General features: G+C 39.2%; 1 protein-coding gene and 1 non-coding gene across 3 annotated transcripts in view; both read right to left on the reverse strand.

Annotated features, from left to right (window-relative positions):
* PAPPA2 (pappalysin 2) overlaps positions 1 to 21,739 on the reverse strand; it is a 301,087-nt gene that overhangs the window by 173,148 nt on the left and 106,200 nt on the right. For both annotated transcript variants that reach the window (XM_043485179.1, XM_043485180.1), the window contains one exon: positions 19,985 to 20,130. In XM_043485179.1, coding sequence (XP_043341114.1) covers positions 19,985 to 20,130 — 146 coding nt within the window. The remainder of the gene's footprint in view (positions 1 to 19,984; positions 20,131 to 21,739) is intronic.
* Positions 11,087 to 11,159, reverse strand: TRNAG-CCC. The gene has a single exon. It is a non-coding gene; the product is annotated as a tRNA-Gly (tRNA).

Raw genomic sequence — 21,739 nt, forward strand, 5'->3', positions numbered from 1 at the left:
GTAATAATCATCACTGAAGTTCATACTCCATTATGAAGTTCATACTCTCAGTTCTCCAACAGCAATATCAACCTTCGCATCAATGAAGATTATAAGAGAGCACATTTCTGTTTTCTGAAAAATGCCTACACCAATTTGCCAGACATCAAACTTTGAAAGACTCTAACTTACCTATAAGTTTTGAGTGTCTATGCTGAATAGCCTTTCCCAAATTGTGTTTATAAACTCTGGTCCTGGGTGATACTTTGCACACACAAAAAAGTAGTATCAGTGGTTAAATGTGCTTGAGAAAAATGTGCCATACCAACCTTTTGAAGATTCATATTGTACCTGAGAACTGTTACATTAAGGATTCTAATAAGTCCTACAACAATGTTTTTTAATCCTTTGGGCCCCATACTTGTTTGGACATAGAACTTGTTTGGGACAGAATAGTTTTTGTCATCTGGAGTACTGAACTACTTGGAGCACAATTCATGAAATACTAATCCAAAGACCAAAAAGCTTCCCAATCAGTAGTTATTTTCTATCCATATTCTTGCCCCTGAGCAAATATCAAATAGCTCCTCATCCTATGGTCAGTCTAGCCCAAGTCCTCTTAGGATCTCCTCCAGCAGTAGAGAAAGGAACTAGAGCTGAAAGAAAGAAGTAAGAATCCAGGAAGAAGAGCTGGCAAAAGTAGCATGTGTCAGTGACACAGGGCTGGCGGTCAGTGAGGCCCCGAGGCACTCAGCGGATATGAGTGTGGTCATGATAATGGTGGGCTTCTTAGCAACCTCTCAACCTCTAGAAGTCTGTGCCTCAAGTCTAGATAAGATTTTGCCAAATCCAAAAATATTCACAGTCTCCTTTCAGTCAACTTGGTTATTTATAAAAGGAAGAAGAAGTGTAAAAATGCAAATCTTCAACCTTGCCAGAAAGTCTCCTCCATGTTTAGGACAACTGGCCAGAGTTCTCCTCCACTGTACCTTTAAGATATATTCTCAAAGAAGGAGAATATAGATTTAACCAGACAGCACTTAAATTTTAATGCAAAGCATAAGCCTTTGCACATGTTTACTCACAGTTACATTTTTTATTACAGAGAATTCCAGCCCCAAATTATCTGTATGGAATGCCTTGTAATGAGTTCAGTTACTATTAGTTACTAATCACTCAGTCATTTCTGACTCTTTGCAACCCCATGGACTGCAGCCTGCCAGGCTCCTCTGTCCATGGAATTCTCCAGGCAAGAATACTGGAGTGAGTAGCCATTCTCTTCTATCTTCCCAACCCAGGGATAGAACCTGGGTCTCCTCATTGCACACAGATTCTTTACTGTCTGAGCCAAACAAGGAAGCCCCATAGTTACTACATGTGGGTTAAATAGCGTAGTGCATATTCTCATTGAGGAGTGAGTGCTGTGAACACCAATACCTGTTAAGGAAAAAGTACGAGACCCTGGACCTCTTGAAGTCTGCCCGCTAGACTTCAAGGTTATGCATCAGAAATTAAGGACCTTGAAATGTGACCCTAACTAGTTATGTGATGCTGGCCCTGCTCTTTAATTTTCCCCTAGGCCTCTTCATCTCTAAATTGAGGAACCTACATGGGTATATGTTTAAGAGTCCTTCCTGTTCTCCTCCTGGGCCTCTGAGAGCTCACATGCAGGACTGAGTGAGACAATCATAGATACCATGTGGATAATTCATGTTACGACTGTCACCACCTCAGCTTGGTAAGCTGTGTTCCCATCTCTAAGCAGCCTGAGGCGAAGGGGAAAGGCTGCGAATGAGCAGCCACAGACAGTACATCTCGCTCTGCTACAGACATTCAAGTGGTCCAACCACCGCCTGTTCATCCTCACACCCTTTCCGCCCCTGTGGGCTGCCCTTCCTCCCTCCTGCGCCCTGGGGCCCCACGCTGTTCTCAGTCCCTCTTTTCCCAGCCAAGACAAACTGGTCAAGTTATTAGAGGAGTGTATTTTAGTTACTCAGAGACACACACACTGATACACCCATGTGAGGATGAAAGACATTAATTTATTTCATGGTTTAGTTTGTAAAAGTTCTTCCACATTTTCATAATAATTACACACACACACACACACACACACACACAGGCTCATGCCAAAGCCTGAGGGAAGCATAAAAATTCAGAATCTAAAGAGAAATATCATCCAAAATCTGAAAAAAAAAAAAAAGGTGACAACTTTTTTTCATTAAGAAGGAAACGGAAGAGGGTGTAAAAAAAGGGAACCCCAGAGGGATGGGATGGGGAGGGAGGTGGGAGGAGGATTCAGGATGGGGAACACATGTACACCCATGGCAGATTCAAGTCAAAGTATGGCAAAACCAATACAATGTTGTAAAGTAAAATAAATAAATAAATAAATTTTTTTAAAAAAGGGAACTCTCTTACACTGGGAAGGGTGGGGATGAAATTGGTGCAGCCACTATAGAGAACAGTCTGGACGTTCCTTAAAAAACTAAAAATAGAGTTACCATGTGATCCAGCAATCCCACTTCTGGGCATATATTCAGAAGAAACAAAAACTCAGTCAAAAAGATATATGCATCCCAATGTTCATAACAGCACTATTTATAATAGCCAAGACATGGAAGCAACCTAAATGTCCATTGACAGTGGAATCGATAAAGAAAATGTGGTGTGTCTATATATACATAGTTACTCAGCCATGAAAAGAACAAAATAATGCCATTTATAGCAACATGGATGGATCTAGAGATTGTCATGCTGAGTGAAGTAAGTCAGACACAGAAAACCAAATATTGTATATTATTATTTATAAGTGGAATATAACTTTTAAAAAGATACAAATGAGCTTATTTACAAAACAGAAATAGATTCACAAACATAAAAAGCAAACTTATGGTGACCAAAAGGGAAATGTGGAGGAGGGATAAAATAGGAGTTGGTGATTGACAGATACATACTACTATATAAAACAGATAAACAACAGGGACCTACTGCATAGCACAGGGAACTATATTCAGTATCTTGTGATAACTCATAGCAGAAAAGAATCTGAAAAATTGTATACACACACACACACACACACACACACATGTATGGACTTCCCCGGTTGCTCAGTGGTAAAGAATCCACCTGCAATGCAGGAACTTCAGGAGACACAGGTTCAATCCCTGTGTTGGGAAGATTCCCTGGAGAAGGACACAGCAAACCACTCCAGTATTCTTGCCTGGAGAATCCCATGGACAGAGGAGCCTGGCGGGCTACAGTCCATAGGGTTGCAAAATGTCAGATGCGACTGAAGTGACTTAGCAAACACAGGCACACAAACCCATATATACACCTGAAACTAACACAACATTGTAAATCACTATGCTTCGATTTTTAAAAAAGAAGGAACAAGACATGATATATGATAAGTAAACACTAAGTCCAGTTGCCAGAATGGCAACTCCTTCCTGCCTTCTCTGCCATTTGGGTCTGACCAGGGAAGATCCAAGAAGCTGCAAATTCTCACCCTCTCAAGGAAATGAGCAATGCTTTTCCAGGAGAAACTTAGTAGAAACAAGGAAAAGATGGTACAAAATGCTACTTTCCAGCACTATTTTGCACTAATATTCAAACAAATCAGCACCATTTTCTGAAGTGGATCCCTACGCCCCACAGTTTCCTCCGTTTTCATTACCAGCACCACGTGTGGGTCCGACTCTGAGTGGTTATAAGTGGGGCCTTACACCACTGCACAGAAGCCTCTCTCACACTAGATGGCCTTTGGAGTGACTGGGGTTCCTTCTCTGGCTGTGGACATTCACTGGGAATGTATTGGTCTTTATTTAGGAAGATATTGCGTAAAAGTGTTAGGCTATTTGTGAATCTGTTCAGTGGTCACAAGCGCTCTTACCTTAAAGGGTTGTTATGAAGATTGAAGTAGTAATGTAGATTAATAAGCATTTCACTTATCTTCCAGAACAAAGTAACTGAAAAGGTGTATTAGACTATTTGTCAATATTATTATAATTACATAATGCAGCCTGGCCACGTGCACTTATTTGCCCCCACCCCTCACTGGCTCTCACCTAACCATCTTCATTCAACTTGAAAATGAAAGCTAAGGTCAGGCCACAAACAGGGCAAACCTCCCAGAGTGATAGCAGACATCACCAAGCAAGGCAGACAAACACCCTCACATGAGGAGCTCTGATTTGCTTCTAAGATGCTCATACTTTGCTTCCAGGTTGTTCTGATCTTGAGACCATGGGCACCCAGAAGACAGAAATGAATTGAACAGAGTTGCAAATAGACAAGTGCCCAATCTCTTCAGAGACAATATATTGGCATTCAAAAATGATTTGCAGTGGCCTAAAATTAGTGATTGTAAGAGGAAAGAAAATTTTAAGGGTTTGGGAAAGCAAGCTAAATGCTTCATAGACCTTACTGGTAGGTCAGATTTGAACAAGACACCTTTTTTTCTTTAGTGTCAATCCTTTTCTTACCACTTCTCTAATTTCAAAAGATTTAATTGTCATTTCCTACATCAAAACCACTGTTCATGTTTGTCTTTCCTCCTCTGGGAGGGATGGGATGTCCTCTACAATAGAATTCCTTCTTTTGTGTTCTCTGCTGTCACCCGCCACATTGAAATAGGAAGTAGAAAGACATACCAGTGTTTGTTTTAACCATACTTTGACCCCTCAATCTTCACTTTAAGGCACTGTCGGACTTTCTCTACCCTCATTCACTTTCCAACACCTGTCCTAAAAGGGCTTCTAGGAACTGATGACCAGAACAGGTGTACCTATGCAGGGCCAACTTTCAGCAACATTTTGTAAATACTAACATTTCACCAAGTGGTTCCTTGCCTCCCTCCCTCTTACCCTACTCCCAGACTCTCTTGCATTCATTTATAACCTTACTAGGAGGTATATAAAAGAGTGAAAAGCAAGGAAATAAGCAGTCCTTTTCTGGCTGTGAGATTTCCAAAGCCTATGCCACTGAGACGTTGAGAGGACTCTATGGTTTAGTTAGCATGGTGGATAAATGCAGGAAGGTAATCCTTGCCTCATATCACCAATACCACCACCATCCTCTTAGCCTTGGAAAGGTTCTCTTAAGCTGGAGGAAGAAAGAAGAGATAAAAAGGACATAATGAGAATGTATAGATGATGGTGGGTCCAGACAAAATGGACTGTCGCCTATCTTTTGAGACCCCAGTAAAGGGATAAAGATTCAAAATATGTGCATATGATCTGGCAACAGGAGGGGTCTTGCCTCATTCCAGCGATGGGTTCCGGATTAAGGAACCTAGCTCTAAAGAAGAATGGCTGCCCAATGATGTTAAGAGAGAAGGGTAACAGAGGGCCTACCAGGGAATCCCTGAAGGTAGAGGACTCTGTGATGGGAACAAGGGTCATTTCAGACGATCAGCATCACCTCATGACTAAGGATAAAATGAACCTTCCCTCTATGACCTTGGCATTTATAAGCCAGATCTGCAGTTAGATACAGTCCCAAGCAAAGGAAATTCAGTTGAGAGTAAATTTCTACTACCCAGCAACAGAGAGGCTCAACATAGAAATAAAATTCAATTATAGAAGAATAAATAAAGATTACATTTCTTGCATATCTGAATATGATACTGGAACTTGAACTCAATACATACCAGTACAACTGACTTATACACAGAACACAATATGAATGAGGTTCCCTGGATTTAGCAACTTGTGGCCATATGTGGCACAGCTGTTGCTTAATGGACTGGCGGGGAGCCAGTGCCTTCTTAGAAGACCTTTCAGCTTTGATTATAAGAGACGAACTAAAACAATAAGACAGGGTTGTTGTGTGGTCTGAAGGAAGGTGCAGAGGAAGAAAAGCGAGAGAAGTTGCTGATTAAAAGATGAAATCTCAGTAGCAGACAGCCAAGCTCCCAAAGTGATGCTGTATTCCCAAGTTCCAACTTTTCCCCGCTTCACCACAAGACCGCCAGAGTGGTGTGTGGGAAGGAAATGACTCCCAAAGTCACTTCTGTCTAAAAAAAAACAAAAACAAAAAACCTCTAGTGGCTTGAGGAAAAGGACATGAGTTGAAATGACTTTAAAACTGTTCTGTAAAACTTTTAGGGCTGAATATTATATGCCCATAAAACAAGGAGGTTGAGAGCTGGTCTGCAGGTGCCTTGTGATTACTTCCAGTTACTGGCTGAAACACACTCCTCCAAACACACTCTTTGCAAGGAAGGGACAAAGCCATCAGGATGTGTTTGGGTCTGAGGAAGGAGCACTTGTGGGCAGGGCAAGGGAGGAAAGTGGCAGAGGTGGACTGACAGACAAGGGGAGAGAAAGAAATGGAAAATATTTTAAAAAGCCACTAGCACTTAGAAAATGAAGCAAATTTTTAACAGGACCAATCCAGACATAATTCATCTCCAAGCCCTGTGTTGGCTTCTTGGTTTTACAGCCTGTGGTCTCATGAGAAAGAAGTCCTTGTTCTGGGCAAGACTGAACTAAGAGTAGAATGTGTAGAGGGTAAAGATTTTGCAGAGCTTGATGTTGTTTCTCTCTCCTTTTACACTCTTTCAGCCATTCCTACCTCCCAACTCTCAAGCACTCCAGGCTTTCTAACCACTTCCATACCATGGGAGAAAAGTAATTCGATTAATGAAAACTGAAGATGTTATTTCTGAGGCTTTAGAGACCTATGATGTAATCTTTTCTTTGCTATTGGATGAGGGTGGTGCATCACACACACACACACACAAAACCTCATGCCAAAATCTTAAGCACTACAGAGTATGAATGGGAAAGATATTTTCTATAATTGATTTATCAATTCAGCCTTCATTGTGCATCTACACAGTGTCAGGTCCTGTTCTAGGGCTTCCCTGGTGATTCAACGGTAAAGAATCTGCCTGCCAACGTGGGAAACAGGTTCAGTCCCTGGGTAGGGAAGATTCCCTGGAGGAGGAAATGGCAACTCACTCCAGTATTCTTGCCTGGGAAATCCCATAGACAAAGGAGCCTCGTGGGTTATATTCCATGGGACTGCAAAAGAATGGGGCATGACTTAGTGACCAACAACAGTGTTCTGGAAACAAAGGATTCAGTGATTACTAGGATATGTTCTAGTAGAGGAGACCTTTCAAGGTATCACATGTAAAGGTGATTGTTTATTAATATTCCACCTACTCACAAATGCATAAAACTATCTTTGCATGCAAGCATGCTAAGTCACTTCAGTCATGTCCAACTCTTTGTGACCCTATGGACTGCAGCCTGCCAGGCTCCTCTTTCCATGGGATTTTCCAGGCAAGAATACTGGAGTGGGTTGCCATGCCCTCCTCAAACCTGTCTTTTGTTATTCAGTTTCTCGGCTGTGTCAGACTTTTTGTGACCCCATGGACTGCAGCACTCCAGGCTTCCCTGTTCTTCACCAACTCCCAGAGCTTACTCAAATTCATGTCCATTGAGTCGGTGATGCCATTCAACCATTTCGTACTCCGTCCCCTTCTCCTCCTGCCTTCAGTCTTTTCCAGTATCAGATTCTTTTTCAATGGGTTCGCTCTTTGCATCAAGTGGCCAAACTATTGGAGCTTCAGCTTCAGCTTCAACCCTTCCAACGAATATTCAGGATTGATTTCTTTAGGATTAGCTGGTTTGATCTCCTTGCAGTCCAAGAGACTCTCAAGAGTCTTCTCCAACACCACAGTTCAAAAGCATCAATTCTTCAGCACTCAGCTTTCTTTATAGTCCAACTCTCACATCCATACATGACTACTGGAAAAACCATAGCTTTGACTATATAGACCTTTGTCAGCGAAGCAATCTTTCTGCTTTTTAGTACACAGTCTAGGTTTGTCATAGCTTTTCTTCCAAGGAGAAAGTGTCTTTAATTTTATGGCTCCAGTCACCATCTGCAGTGATTTTGGAGCTCAAGAAAAAAAAGTCTGTCACTGTTTCCATCATTTCACCATCTATTTGCCATGAAGTTATGGGACTGGATGCCAAGATTTTAGTTTTTTGAATGTTGAGTTTTAAGCCAGCTTTTTCACTCTCCTCTTTCACCTTCATCAAGATGCTCTTTAGTACTTCTTCACTTTCTGCCAGAAGAGTGGTATCTTCTACATGTCTGAGGTTATTGATATTTCTCCTGGAAATCTTGATTCCAGCTTGTGCTTCATCTGGCTTGGCATTTTGCATGATGTACTCTGCATATCAGTTAAATAAGCAGGTTGACAATATAGAGCCTTGATGCACTCCTTTCCCAATTTTGAACCAGTCAATTGTTTCATGTCCAGTTCTAACTGCTGCTTCTTGACCTGCATACAGGTTTCTCAGAAGACAGGTAAGGTGGTTTGGCATTCCCATTTATTTAATAATTTCCCACAGTTTGTTGTGATCCACACAGTCAAAGGCTTTAGTGTAGTCAATGAAGCAGAAGTAAATGTTTCTCTGGAATTCTTTTGTTTTTCCTAAGATCCAACAGATGTTGGCAATTTGACCTCTGGTTCCTTTGCCTTTTCTAAATCCAGTTTGAACTTTTGGAAGTTCTCAGTTCACATACTGTTGAAGCTTAGCTTGGAGAATTTGGGGCATTACTTTGCTAGTGCATAAAATGAGTGCAATTGTGCGGTAGTTTGAACATTCTTTGGCATTGCCTTTCTTTGAGATTGGAATGAAAACTGACCTTTTACAATTCTGTGGCCACTGCTGAGTTTTCCAAATTTGCTGGCATATTGAGTGCAGCACTTTAACAGCATCATCTTTTAGGATTTGAAATAGCTCAGCTGGAATTCTATAACCTCCACTAACTTTGTTTGTAGTGATGCTTCCTAAGGCCCCCTTGATTTCAAGCTCAGGATATCTAGCTTTAGATGAGCAATCACACCATTGTAGTTATCTGGGACATTATGATCTTTTTTGTATAGCTTTTCTGTGTATTCCTGCCACTTCTTCAAATCTATCCTTGGGCCACCCCAATTTCAGGACGTGTAGTTCATACTAGAGGATAATTTTTTCAGGCTTTCAATGTCTAAGAGTGCCCACTATGTTTGAAACTCCAAGCAACCTAAAATAACACCATTTACAGAATGTCATCTTCTGATAATTCAATAATCTACAGAAGCAGCCAGTGGGTAACGGCCAGTAAAAGCCCTTATCATGTTCGTGCCCTGTAGCTTTTCTCATTAATGATTCCGTAAGTCCTTATATGAACATGGCGTGCTCCAGTTTACATGTCTTGTTTACTCTTCATCGCACATAAGAATCGCTCCACTTTGGCATAGTGAAGAGGAGACGGTGGAGAAGAATGAAATTGTTTTGCTCTAGCCCCATCATTTGGTGGTTTGTTGTACCAGGGTGCCCCTCTTTACGTCCTGCAGACCCTTCGACCCTTTCCACTCTGGTTCCTCCATCCGTACTCCACAGAGACAATCAGGCTGAGATTACCAAAGACTTCCCACTTGCCAAATCCATGGCCATTTCTCACTCACATTGTGCATGCATGTGTCACAGCTGATGTCAGAGTCCAATCTCAATGTCTTCTGTTTGGTTAGGAGGAAGTCGAGCTTTGTCTTGAGGGGGGGATGGGGATCCCCTATGAAAATTCTAGGTGAGGGACGTTTATATCCTCTGTGAGCTCACATCTGCTGCTTCCATCTTCCCCTACCCGGCCATGCAGCTCCTGCTTTGCCTTCCACCAGACATATGCCACACCTGCACCACCTCTGTGGCCTTTCCTCTCCTCCAGTCCATCTGGCCCTGTGATAACCACAGACCCTGACTCGGTACTCCCCACCACCCCCAAACTGCCAACAATCACTTATTCTTTCCTTCTGTGACTCATAAGGAGACGACTTTGGCTTCTTTTAATTTTTCTGTTTTCTTTTTCTATTGTAGGATAATGGCTTTACCAACTCAACGGACATGAATCTGAGCAAACTCCAGGACATAGTGAAGGACAGCAAAGCCTGGCAAGCTGCAGTCCACGGGGTCGCAAAGAATCAGACATGAATTAGCAACTGAAGAACAACAATTACTTTACAATGTTGTGCTGATTCCTGCTGTATAACAATATGAATCAGCTAAAACTTAAAATACACACACACACACACACACACATATATATGCACATGTGCATGCTAAGTCACTTCAGTCACCGTCTCCAACTCTTTGCAACCCTATGGACTATAGCCCACCAGGCTCCTCTGTCCATGGGATTCTCAGGCAAGAACACGGGAGTGGGTTGCCATGCCCTCCTCCAGAGATCTTCTGGACCCAGGGATTGAACCCATGTCTCCTGTGGCTCCTGTATTGCAAGTAGATTCTCTACCACTGAGCTACTAGGGAAGGACATATATATATAGAGAGAGAGAGAACACATATATATTCCCTCCCTCTTGAGCCTCCCTCCTACCCCATCCCCTATCCCTGCCTTCTGGGTGGTCACAGACTGCCAGGCTGGCCTCCTTGTGTCATAGAGCAGCTTCCTTGGGCTCCCTGTGTTATATATATTAGCTATCCACTTTACACATTAGGTACTGTGTGTATGTCCAGGCTATCTTCTCAATTAGGCCCCTCAATCAAGCCCACCCTCTCCTGCTTAAGGAGTAACCTAGATGTCCATTGACAGATGAATGGATAAAGAAGTTGTGGTACATATATACAAAGGAATATTAGTCAGCCATAAAAAAGAAAGAATTGGAGTCAGTTGAACTAAGGTGAATTAACCTAGAGCCTGTTATATAAAGTGAGAAAGAGAAAAATAAATATTGCATATTACACATATATATGGAATCTCCTTGCTTCTTATAAATTGCTTTGCCACTACGAACAGTTTGACCCTTAAAACACATTGTTTACTCTTTTACAAAGGAGCAAACATCTTTCTGGGACACTAAAATTCTCTAGGATGGAGATGAGGTAGGTGAGAGGCTAAGGGCACAACCAAGAATGTCAGTCACGGACACATGGTATGTGGAACTTCTATTCCTGTTGCTACTACTACTAGTACCAGTGGAGCTAATATCTACTGAAGCCTTACTATGCATCAGGTACTTTTAGAATTAATTAGTTCATTAATTTGGCTGTGCCATGTCTTAGTTGCAGCATGTGGGATCTAGCTCCCTGACCAGGGATTGAACCTGGGCCCCCTACATTGGGAGTGCAGAGTCTTAGCCACTGGACCACCAGGGTAGTCCATGTGCCAGGCTCTCTTCCTTTATCCCCATTTTATATATTAGGTGACTTGCTCAACATATATTTCTTCCTATGTTTTGGAAGCCATAGCCCACTCTATCACTCAAAGATATTTTTTCCTACAAGGGTCGTATTACCTGGACTCCACAGAAGATCCTATATGTCTAAAGTCCCATTGTAAGCCAGGCTCAAGTTCCCTCCCACACAGTTCTTAGGTCCCACGCACTGGGGCATGTTGCTTGTGATCTGATCAGTATCTCTGAATGTTCTTGGCAGTACAGACATTCCCTAGGACAATTAGAAAGATGGTTGGCCCAGAACACTCTGAAGTGTTCAACTCCCATGCCAGAGAATGACTGACTGTCTTTTCTAACCTAGCCAAGATGCCCTTGTACTTACTTCATCTTTCTGAAGCAGGCCTATTTGTGGGTCACAAGGGACTCTCTCAAACCCCTCTTTCCTTTGGTGTCTGGTACACTTCTGAATCCTGCTCCTCCTTCTGCTTTTGTGGAAATCCTTTGCATGGTCAAATTGATAGAGACCCCAAATTTAACACCTCCAAAATCAAACTGCCTCACTCTTTGCTCCTCTTTTTTTCTATATTTTCTACCTTGGTACCACCATCCACTCAGGTAAACACAACTCTATCTCCCTCATCTACTTATTTATGTGAAAAAAATTTCTCAGCACTTAGAGCTAAAAAAGAAAAAAAATAAATAAAGCAATACAACTGATGCTAAATCCTGTCTTATTATAGCAGTAATTACTTTTCATCCACTGACATAAGAACTAATCTGGGAGAGAAAAGCCATTCTCAACTCATTAAATGTGCATTTACCACTTTGTGTACTAGCCATCAATCAACATTTTAAAGTATTGTTTTGATCAGTTTTGGACAAGGAAACATTTCAAAAGCTAACTCAATTGAGAAGAAATTTTTAACTCATTATAATTTATGATCAGTATCAACATTAATATCCTGTTTGTGATATTGTATTATAGTTTTGCAAGATGCTTCCCTTGAAGGAAAATGGGTAAAGGATATGTGGAATCTCTTTGTACTATTTCTTACAACCACATGTGAATATATAATTATCTCAAAATAAAAACTTTAATTATAAGATATCACAAAAGAGTTGTTTTACTCAAAATCTGTTTTCAGAAGATAAATAGGTGACTTACTAAACCCACTCCAGTATTCTTGCCTGGAAAATCCCATGGATGGAGGAGCCTGGTGGGCTACAGTCTATGGGGTTACAAAGAGTTGGCCATCATTGAGTGACTTCACTTTCACTTTCTTTCATTGTTACATTAAGTGCAAAGTTCTACGTGAGTGTGTGTGTGTGTACGTGTGAGGGCACGTGCGCTCAGTCACTTCAGTCATGTCCAAGTCTTTGCAACCTTATAGACTGTCACCCTCCCGGTTCCTCTGTCCCTAGGATTCTTCAGGCAAGAATACTGGAGTGGGTTGCCATTCCCTCCTCCAGGGATCTTCCCAACCCAGGGATCGAACCCACATCTCTTATGTCTCCTGCATTGCAGGCAGATTCTTTACTGTTGAGACACCAGGGGAGCCCACAAAGTTCTACAGGAGCAATGAAATGGAAACACAATTCCAAAGAGAAAAAAAGGAGCAATGATAATTTCTCAATGTTAAAAAAGTGCATGGGCCATACATTTTAAAATGAATGATAGTAATTACCAAATTGTTATGTTAGTGAGGATACATTTAGAAGAGGAGATTTAAAAAGCATTTTTAAATGTCAATAATTTAGATAATACACCAGAGATAATATTCTTTGCTATAATTTAAACTTATGGCTAAATTTTTAGATGTTACTTTTAAAATCTATGAAGGGGTAAAGGGGTTTTTCAAAAGTCTTTTAGGAGTTACAGGAAAGCAAAAATGAGTTTGAAGAGCTCTGTTCTAGCGATTCCAAGGATATTCCATTTCTAAGCAAGTCTAAGTTTTTAACAGTCTAAACATTAGCATCTACCTTTTGTTTCACTCTGGAATGCCCTGTCATTGTCTGCCATGCAAACTTCTGCTTATCTTTTAACTCTCTCCTCAAGCCTCAGCCCCTCAGCAAACTCTCCCCTTCTTCTCTGATATTTTTGGCATAACCAAGCACTTTCTTGTCATGTTCCTACTTGACCTCATGTGTGGCAGCATCACATAGTATTACTATAAGTTTGTATTTGCCTGTCTGTCTCCCAATTTTGCTGTGCATATCTCTACAGTGAACTTCTAATTATTCTATCTTTGACACTGCCATGAAATAAATTCAATTCAATTTTCCAGTAGTCATGTGTGGATATGAGAGTTGAACTATAAAGAAGCCTGAGCACTGAAGAATTGATGCTTTCAAACTGTGGTGCTGCAGAAGACTCCTGAGAGTCCCTTGGACAGTAAAGAAATCAAACCAGTCAATTCTAAAAGAAATCAACCCTGAATATTTGTTGGAAGGACTGACGCTGAAGCTGAAGCCCCAATACTTTGGCCACCTGATGCGAAGAGCAAACTCATTGGAAAAGACCCTGAAGCTGGGAAAGATTGAAGACAGGCGGAGAAGGGGCGGCAGAGGAGGAGATGGTTGAATGGCATCAGTGACTCAATGGACATGAATTTGAGCAAAGTCCAGGAAATAGTGAAGGACAGGGAAGCCTGGCATGCTGCAGTTCATGGGGTCATCAAGAGTTGGACTTAGCGACTGAACAATAATAACAACCACTAACTTAAGACTTCTGCCTTTGAAGACATGTTTTCAGTTTAAGTGTTGTACACTAAAGGTAAAGATATTCAAACCTCTGAGCTCAAGGGGCTCTCACTTACTCATTTACTTATAAAAAAATTCTGCCCTGCATTACCACACCATTGAAAGTACAAAATCATGCTAAGGTCAGAAATGGGTTGACTACAGATTACCTTGGTTTTTCCACATAGTGACTTAAGCCATTTGTAGTCAGAAATTGGCCTCAATCTTCAAACTTTCAGACTAGCATACTTATCTGCCAGGTCACTCGAGTGACCCTCAAAATACAGAGTCTTGAATGTTGACACAGATAATCTTATCTTGAGTTTTGTAAAGACTCTGTTTAGAAAATCATAAACGTCTTCCTCTATCATGTTATTTCAGCTGTCTGTACTACTCTACACCTGATTTAGGTCAATATAGTTCCTTTATTCAATCGCAGTTATGATTGAACAAGAAAAAGTAAATAAGAACATGAGAAATTTCATATTGAGTCAGACATTTCAGCTGTTCAGTCTTCTACTTCTTAAAAACAAATTAGGAAACATGTGGTAGGGGAACTAGTTATTCTTAAAAGGTTTAAGAATAAAATTTAAAATCCCTAGCTTCTTTTTTAATTCATTATGAGTCAGTGACCAATGACATAATTTAAATATTTCTTTTTTTCTCTTCTTTAAAAAAATATTTATTTTTAATTGAAGGATAATTGCTTTACAATATTGTGTTGGTTTCTGCCATACATCAACATGAATCAGTCATAGGTACACCTATGTCCCCTCCCTCTTGCTACCCCCTCCCACTTCCCACCCCGTCCCACCCCTTAGGTTGTTACAGAACCCTAGTTTGAAAAAACACTTCTTGAAACCATTTAAATTTAACACCTTCATTCATTTATTCATTCATGCCTTCATTCAGTGAGCTTTCAAAGAGCTATATGTGATATGTTCTGTTTATGCATACAGACTACTGACGTTATTTAGATTTCACCAGTTTCTACATGCAGTCTTGTGTGTATGTGTGTAGTTCTATGAAATTTTATCACATGTTTGTATACCTTGGTGTACTACCACCACAATCAAGACACTGAAACATTCAATCAACATTAAGATTGCTCCTCTATTATCCTTCATGTCCCCCCTCACACATACCTCTCTCCTCAATCCTCTACTATTCCTAACCCCTGACAACCACTAGCTTGTTCTCTCTCTCCAGTTTTCTTTTCTAGCTTTGAGAATACCACATAAATTTTGGAGAATATTATATAAATCATAAGCATGCAACTTCTGAGATTTTTTTCACTCCCCATAATACCCTTGAGATCCATGTAAATTGTTGCATGTATCAATACTCTGTTCTTTTTTATTACTGAGTAGTATCATTGGCTTCCCAGGTGGCTCAGTGGTGAAGAACCCACCTGCCAAGCAGGAGATGCAGGTTCCATCCCTGGGTCAGGAAGATCCTCTGGAGTAGGAAATGACAACCCACTCCAGTACTCTTGCCTGGAAAATCCCATGGACAGAGGAGCCTGGTGGGCTGCAAGCCACGGGGTTGCAGAGTCAGACACAACTGAGCGATTGAGCACTGCAGGCACGCATGCACGTTCCACTGGATGGATGGATCACAGTTTGCTTAAGCACTTATCACTAAAAAATACTTTTGTCATTTCCAGTTTTGCTCTATCACAAATAGAGCTACTATGAAGATCAATACACAGGTTTTGGAGGGGACATATATTTTCACTATTCTGGGATAAATATTCAGTAGTCCAGTTACTGGGTCATATGGTAAGTATACATTTAATTTTACAAGAAACTGCCAAAGTATTCTCCAAAGTGGCTGTGCCATTTTACTTTTTCATCAGCAATATATGCAATATCCAGTTCTCTGCATTCTCGCTAGCATTTAGTGTTGCTATTATTCGTTTTTCGGTCTTCTAATAAGTGTAGCCTCATTGTGGCTTTAATTTGTTTTTCCCTAATGATGTCAAATATCTTTTCATGTGCTTACTTTCCATCTGTATATCTTCTTTGGCAAAATGTCTGTGCTTTGGCCCATTTTCTAACTGGAATATTTGTTTACTCTTGTTTTCAAAGTTCTTTATATACTCTAGACACAAATCCTTTGTGAGATGTATGGTTTGCAAATCCTTCTGCCGAGTCTGCCATTGCTTTGTTCATCTTAATAGAGTGTTTCTCAGAGAAAAAGTTTTAATTTTGATTAAGTTCAATTTATCCATTTTCATTTCTATGGACTATGCTTTGGGTGTCATATATAAGCGCTCTTCACCTAACCTTGCCCTGAAGATTTTCTCTTATGTTTTCTTTTTGAAGTTATACAGTTTTACTTTTTATATTTAAACCTATGATCTATTTTGAGCTAATTCTTACATAAGGTATGTATAACTATCTAAAATGAACAAATCAGTAATTTTTCTAAATATTGGTATAGAAGGTGCCTTAAATCATTTAATTTAATTTACTTTCTTTTTGTCTTTCTTGCCATTGTTGTCATGTTTTAACCACATATATTTTAAAACAAAAAAATATTTTTATTACTTTTAATATTTTATTTTAATATTTTATTTATTTTAATATTTTTATCCTTTCTAGTGTGGTTCATTTCTTTTTGTATGTCTCTGTTTCTATTTGGAGTCATTTTCTTTCTATTTGGATAGCTTTCTTCAATATTTACTTTACTGCTGGTATTAAATGATCTATTTTTGTCTGAAAATATGTTTAATTTTTCTTTAAAAGATTTTTTGCTGAATATAGAATTATAAATTGGCAATTATTCTTTTAGCATTTTAAAAAATGCATCAATCTGTTGTTTACTGACCTCCATAGTTTCTGTTGAAAAATCAGTGTGCCAATGATACTGTTGCTATTTTTAAAGTAGCATAATTTTTCTCTGGTTATTTTTGAGTATTTTCTGTTTGCCTTCAATTTTCAGCATGTTTGCTATAATGAATCAAGTTGTGATTTTCCTTCTATTTATCCTTCTTAGGGTTTGAAAAACAGTTTGAATCTGTAGTTTGATATCAAGTTTTTGTCACCTTGCAAAATTCTCAGCTGCTAGCTCTTTGATATTGTTTCTGCCTCAAAATCTTTCTCTTCTTTTTCTAGAACTACAATTTACAGTAGGAATTTTTCATCAGGTCTCAAATGCCTCATGCTGTTTTCTATATTTTTACATCACTTCTCCTCTTTGAGCTTCAAGATGTATGTGTTCTACAGTTTTCTAAATCTTTTCTCCTGCTCACAAACTAATCTATTAATTTCTTAATTTCAGTTACTGTATTTTTGTCCTAAAATTTCCCTTTGATTCACTAATATAGATTCTAATTCTCTGAGGACACTCTACAACTTTTTATCTATCTTGAACATACTAATAATAATTATCTTAAGCCAATATTCCATAACTCCAATATCTGGATAATCTGTGGATCTGCATTTATGGAGTGATTGCTTATTTCTTTGTTTAGTTTAGTTTACCATCATTTGATCCTGTCTCTTGGCATAACTGGAAAATTTTTTATACTGATTTCTCGACATTGTGCATGAATATTTGTAGAGGTTTTTGATGATATTGTCTTCCTCCAGAGCATATTTAACTTTCTTTTGTTAGGCAGCTAAATATAGGCAGATGCTGCTGCTGCTGCTGCTAGGTCACTTGTCAGGTCTGACTCTGTGACTCTATAGACTGTATTCTGCCAGGCTCCTCTGTCCATGGGATCCTCCAGGCAAGATGACCCTCCTACAAACAGGGGTTTAAGAGTGCTTCAGGCTGAATGTTATGCTTTGTGTAAGCTACACTATTTATGTTTTCCTTCATAGAATGTCTATGAAGAATATTTCATTAAGTGTCTCAATGCCCCTCCTTGACAGGATCTCAATTCCATTTTTTTTTTTTGTCCCCTCCACTGTAAGACTCCTGAAATCACTTTTCAGTTTTTTTAATTTAATAGCAGATATTTTATATCAATACTTGTTTTCTTGGTAACTGACTTGGAGAATGCATAGTTCAGAAATCAGAAAATATCTTAAAATTATGAGTAAAATATCACATTTATTTTTTCCATGGTTTCTATTTCTCTGGAAACTTGATCCCTCTAGTCTGGATACCTTAGAAGTTTTGACTTATAGTTTTTGCCTCCCCAGTGGCAAAAACTGAAGCACGCTCTGGACTGCTGCTCTCTGCTCCTCTGCTTCTATTACTTTTACTAAGAATTGGCAATTTCCCTCAAGGAGAAAAAAAAAAAAAACAAAAACTGAGCTATATGTAGAGTTCATGTCAATGTAGCTTTCTTCTAATTGGGGATTGGCTCTCTCAAATCCTCATTGTTTTGGCTGATGTCTGATGTTTTCAAGTAGTTAATTTTTTGGTATTTTGTCCATTTTTTTATTTACATGAATTTTGTCAATGGCCTAGTGCCAGAAAAGTAAGAAAATACTCAAGGCTCTGCTCCCAGCTCAACAATTCTTATTAAGGGGCCAAGATTTGTCTCCATAATGGCTAGGCAGATCATTTTTTTAAAGGTTTTTTGAACAAGTAAATTCAATTCCCAGTGACTGACCTAGGATTCTCAGAAACCATTATTGATAAACCTTGCTGTCATATGTACTGAAAGGTAACATTTGGTGAATCAGATGTGTGCCAATTTGGAGGTACTTTCTTAGAGTTTTGCATGCTCCTCTGTTACCACTGTTTATCATGAGAATAATTCAAGATACTCAAACTCACTGCTAAATGACTTATTGGCATATAACCTTCTAGCTTGCCTCTTAGAAGCATGAAGACTAGAATGACTCACATTAGTTTTGATTTGGAAAGCATCACTCACCTCACAAATTTCTGACTTATCATATACTGACAACTGAAAATACAAACTTTAATGATAAGAGAGCCCTAAAACTGTATCAGATGACTATAGACCCAATGAAACCCAGGATAAACAAAGCATTCTGTTTGGATCACCACAGGTTTAACTTTTTGTTATCTCTTCCTTTGCTTGAGATATATAGTCCTTCTGGATGCTAACCTAATTCACTATAGGGATTTTTATGTTCTGGTTTCCTCTTGAATAGGAACAATATCTTTTCATTTATTGTTAACCTATTGCTTATCTTATTCCTTCCCCAATCTTTCAGACACTTGCTCATATATTCTCTGATTATCATTTCAATATTCTGGGCTCTACTTCATAATGACCCCCTCACAGATGAATTTGACATACACAGTATTATGAGATCTTTATTCAATTTATTTCTCTCTGCTTCATATTTGACTCCTAAGAAGATTATTTTTGTGTAATCTCTTTTAAATCATTTATACAGTGGTTTCTGGTTTCCTTTAAGAATTCTCTTTCCAACATGAAAAATTCCTCCTAATTATGGTAATTCAGTTTTAAAGTAAATTTTTATAAACCCTACTCAAGACTCTTTGAAAATACATACAAATTATATTGAATAATTACTCTTTATCCACATAAACTGATTTAATTATTCTATTGATTGGCTAGTAAAATTTCCTTTATAATAATGATATTATAAAAGGAATCATCTGTCTGAAGTATGCAGTAGTTTCATTTAGATTAAGGTGTCACCCTTTTCCCAGGTAATCAGACAAGCCCTACTTGCTTGTAGTTCCCGGGATCTCCTCAGGATTCCAATCCATGCAAGATGACCAGCAATCTTCTGGCATAGCGATTACTGCAAATCAGATTTCACATTCTAGCCACCTTTTTGTTTGGTTCCCTCTTGAGATTAATCAAGACACAAAATGGATCTTATCCCATGTCAGCAATTTATTTGCATCTAGATTATTTGGTCTAGAACCTTCTGAATATTTGGTCTAGAACATTCTGAGTATTTGCCACTGTTGCCCTAATACATCTTACCTGTCTTCATTAAAACATTTTGAAAAACTCTCCTCAAAGCTATTCTCAGCCCAAAGAAGCTAATTTACTAAGTAAATTAATTTTTCTCCCCATTTCCCCCCAAACTAACTTTCACAGATTCCCTTCCAACCTCCTCATTTCTCCTACTGTAATTGTTCTTCGGCTTTACTTACCCAGGTGACTGATGGCTTCCTTGTCCCAAGGCCAGGTGGCAGCACCTGCAAGGTCTTCTCGTACTGAGCTGGCGAAGTAGACATTGAGGAAGTGGGTGCTGTTGAGCTGCAGTGCCTCCTTCAGCTCCTTCACACTCATGTATGCCCTGGGGAGCACATAAGAGAGGAAATGTCACACCGAAGGATCATAGACAAGAACAGAGTCAGATCTGAGCAGACTCTGACTTCCCAACCATCGTTGCCTTTTAGAGGAGAAGGGCAAAGAGGCTGAGACCAGGTGTCATGGTGCTCTCAAAAAAGACACTAATACTCATTTAGAATATTTATTCCAAGATAAATAATACCCTACCTTTTTTGGCACCATAATATTTATATGAATACTCAGTATCTGACATCATACTCAGTTCCCCGCTTAACACCTAGATTATTTCTTCAAGATAAACCCAATAATACTCTTAATTCTATGCCCTGAGAATTACTCTCTTATCCATGGTGAATAAGGCCTTCCAACTCTCAATCTCTCGTTCTTTCTATCACACTGCACAATCATTACTATAAGAAGATTGATTAAATCTCTATTTCAGCATCTGCTTGCTTTGGGCATTTTTTAACAAGGTAAATAGTAACCAGAAAACACAAAGTTAAAGAGGGAAGAAAGAAATTAGTTACAGGAAGGAAAGGATAACATAAAGCTACTGCAGGAAATATTAGTTTTATATATTTTTTTCTCTTTCTAGTACCTTAATCCATAGTCTCTCTAACCCTACTCTGACTACTTCATACTCACAGAGTATCTCTATTGGTGGCCTTCAAAGCACTAGGTAATATTATGTTTGTACTTATTTGCAGACTTAATAGTCTATTAAAACCACATGCCCCATGGGCCATAAAAAAGGGGAAACAAGCATTCGACCTCTTTTAAAGCTCATATATAGTCAAAGACCTTCATTTTCCTGACATGAGTGAAACTTAAAACTTCACCATGAGCAAACAGAGCCTCATCATTCTCAATGGAGAGCTATTTTAAGAAAGAACAACTAAACCAAAACTGAGTCGCCCCTTGGATTCACTGGAAATGCCGTTCCAAAAATAGCAATGATCCTATCACAGCTTCAACTATGCAGACAGCTCTCTCAACATAGTTGAAAATATCCTTTATAGACTGATGCTTTATGCTTACTACTCTGGTAGACAAGCTACAGACACTGAAATCACTGAACCCCGAAGCTCATGTGAGAACAGCATGACCCTCTTCTCTTGCTTGCTCTGCCTCCCAACTACACTGTTGATGCCATCTATTTAATCCACATGTAGGATATATCGGCAAGGAGTATCCAAGAAATAGAGATCCCAAAGAAGACTGTATTTGTGTTCTTTGGCACAGAACCAAAAATAGGAATAAAGAAGCACAAAAAGACTGCTTTAAAACCAAAAGTGCTTGGGAGAAAGGGGGTTTTAAAATATCCTTTCTTATTGACTTATAATATCTTGGAAAAATAGTTCTCCTCCCCCAAGAAGCCATCCAAATTCCATGAAGTGATGTCAGATGTGGTCAGAGGGATATTCCTTCTTCTGCTTTCCTGGAGACTCAGTGTTTTTTGAATTGTCGCCTGGTTTTACACAGACATTAGTCACATTCCCTTTCCTTTTCTCCTTTATTAAAAACAAATACAATTTCCTGTATTGACAAATCGATGGTTTGGAGCTATGATGACATCAAGTAATTTTTCAACATGGAGATGTTCTAATCAGTCA

Source organism: Cervus canadensis, chromosome 13, assembly GCF_019320065.1.
Source record: "Cervus canadensis isolate Bull #8, Minnesota chromosome 13, ASM1932006v1, whole genome shotgun sequence".
NCBI classification, from domain to species: domain Eukaryota; kingdom Metazoa; phylum Chordata; class Mammalia; order Artiodactyla; family Cervidae; genus Cervus; species Cervus canadensis.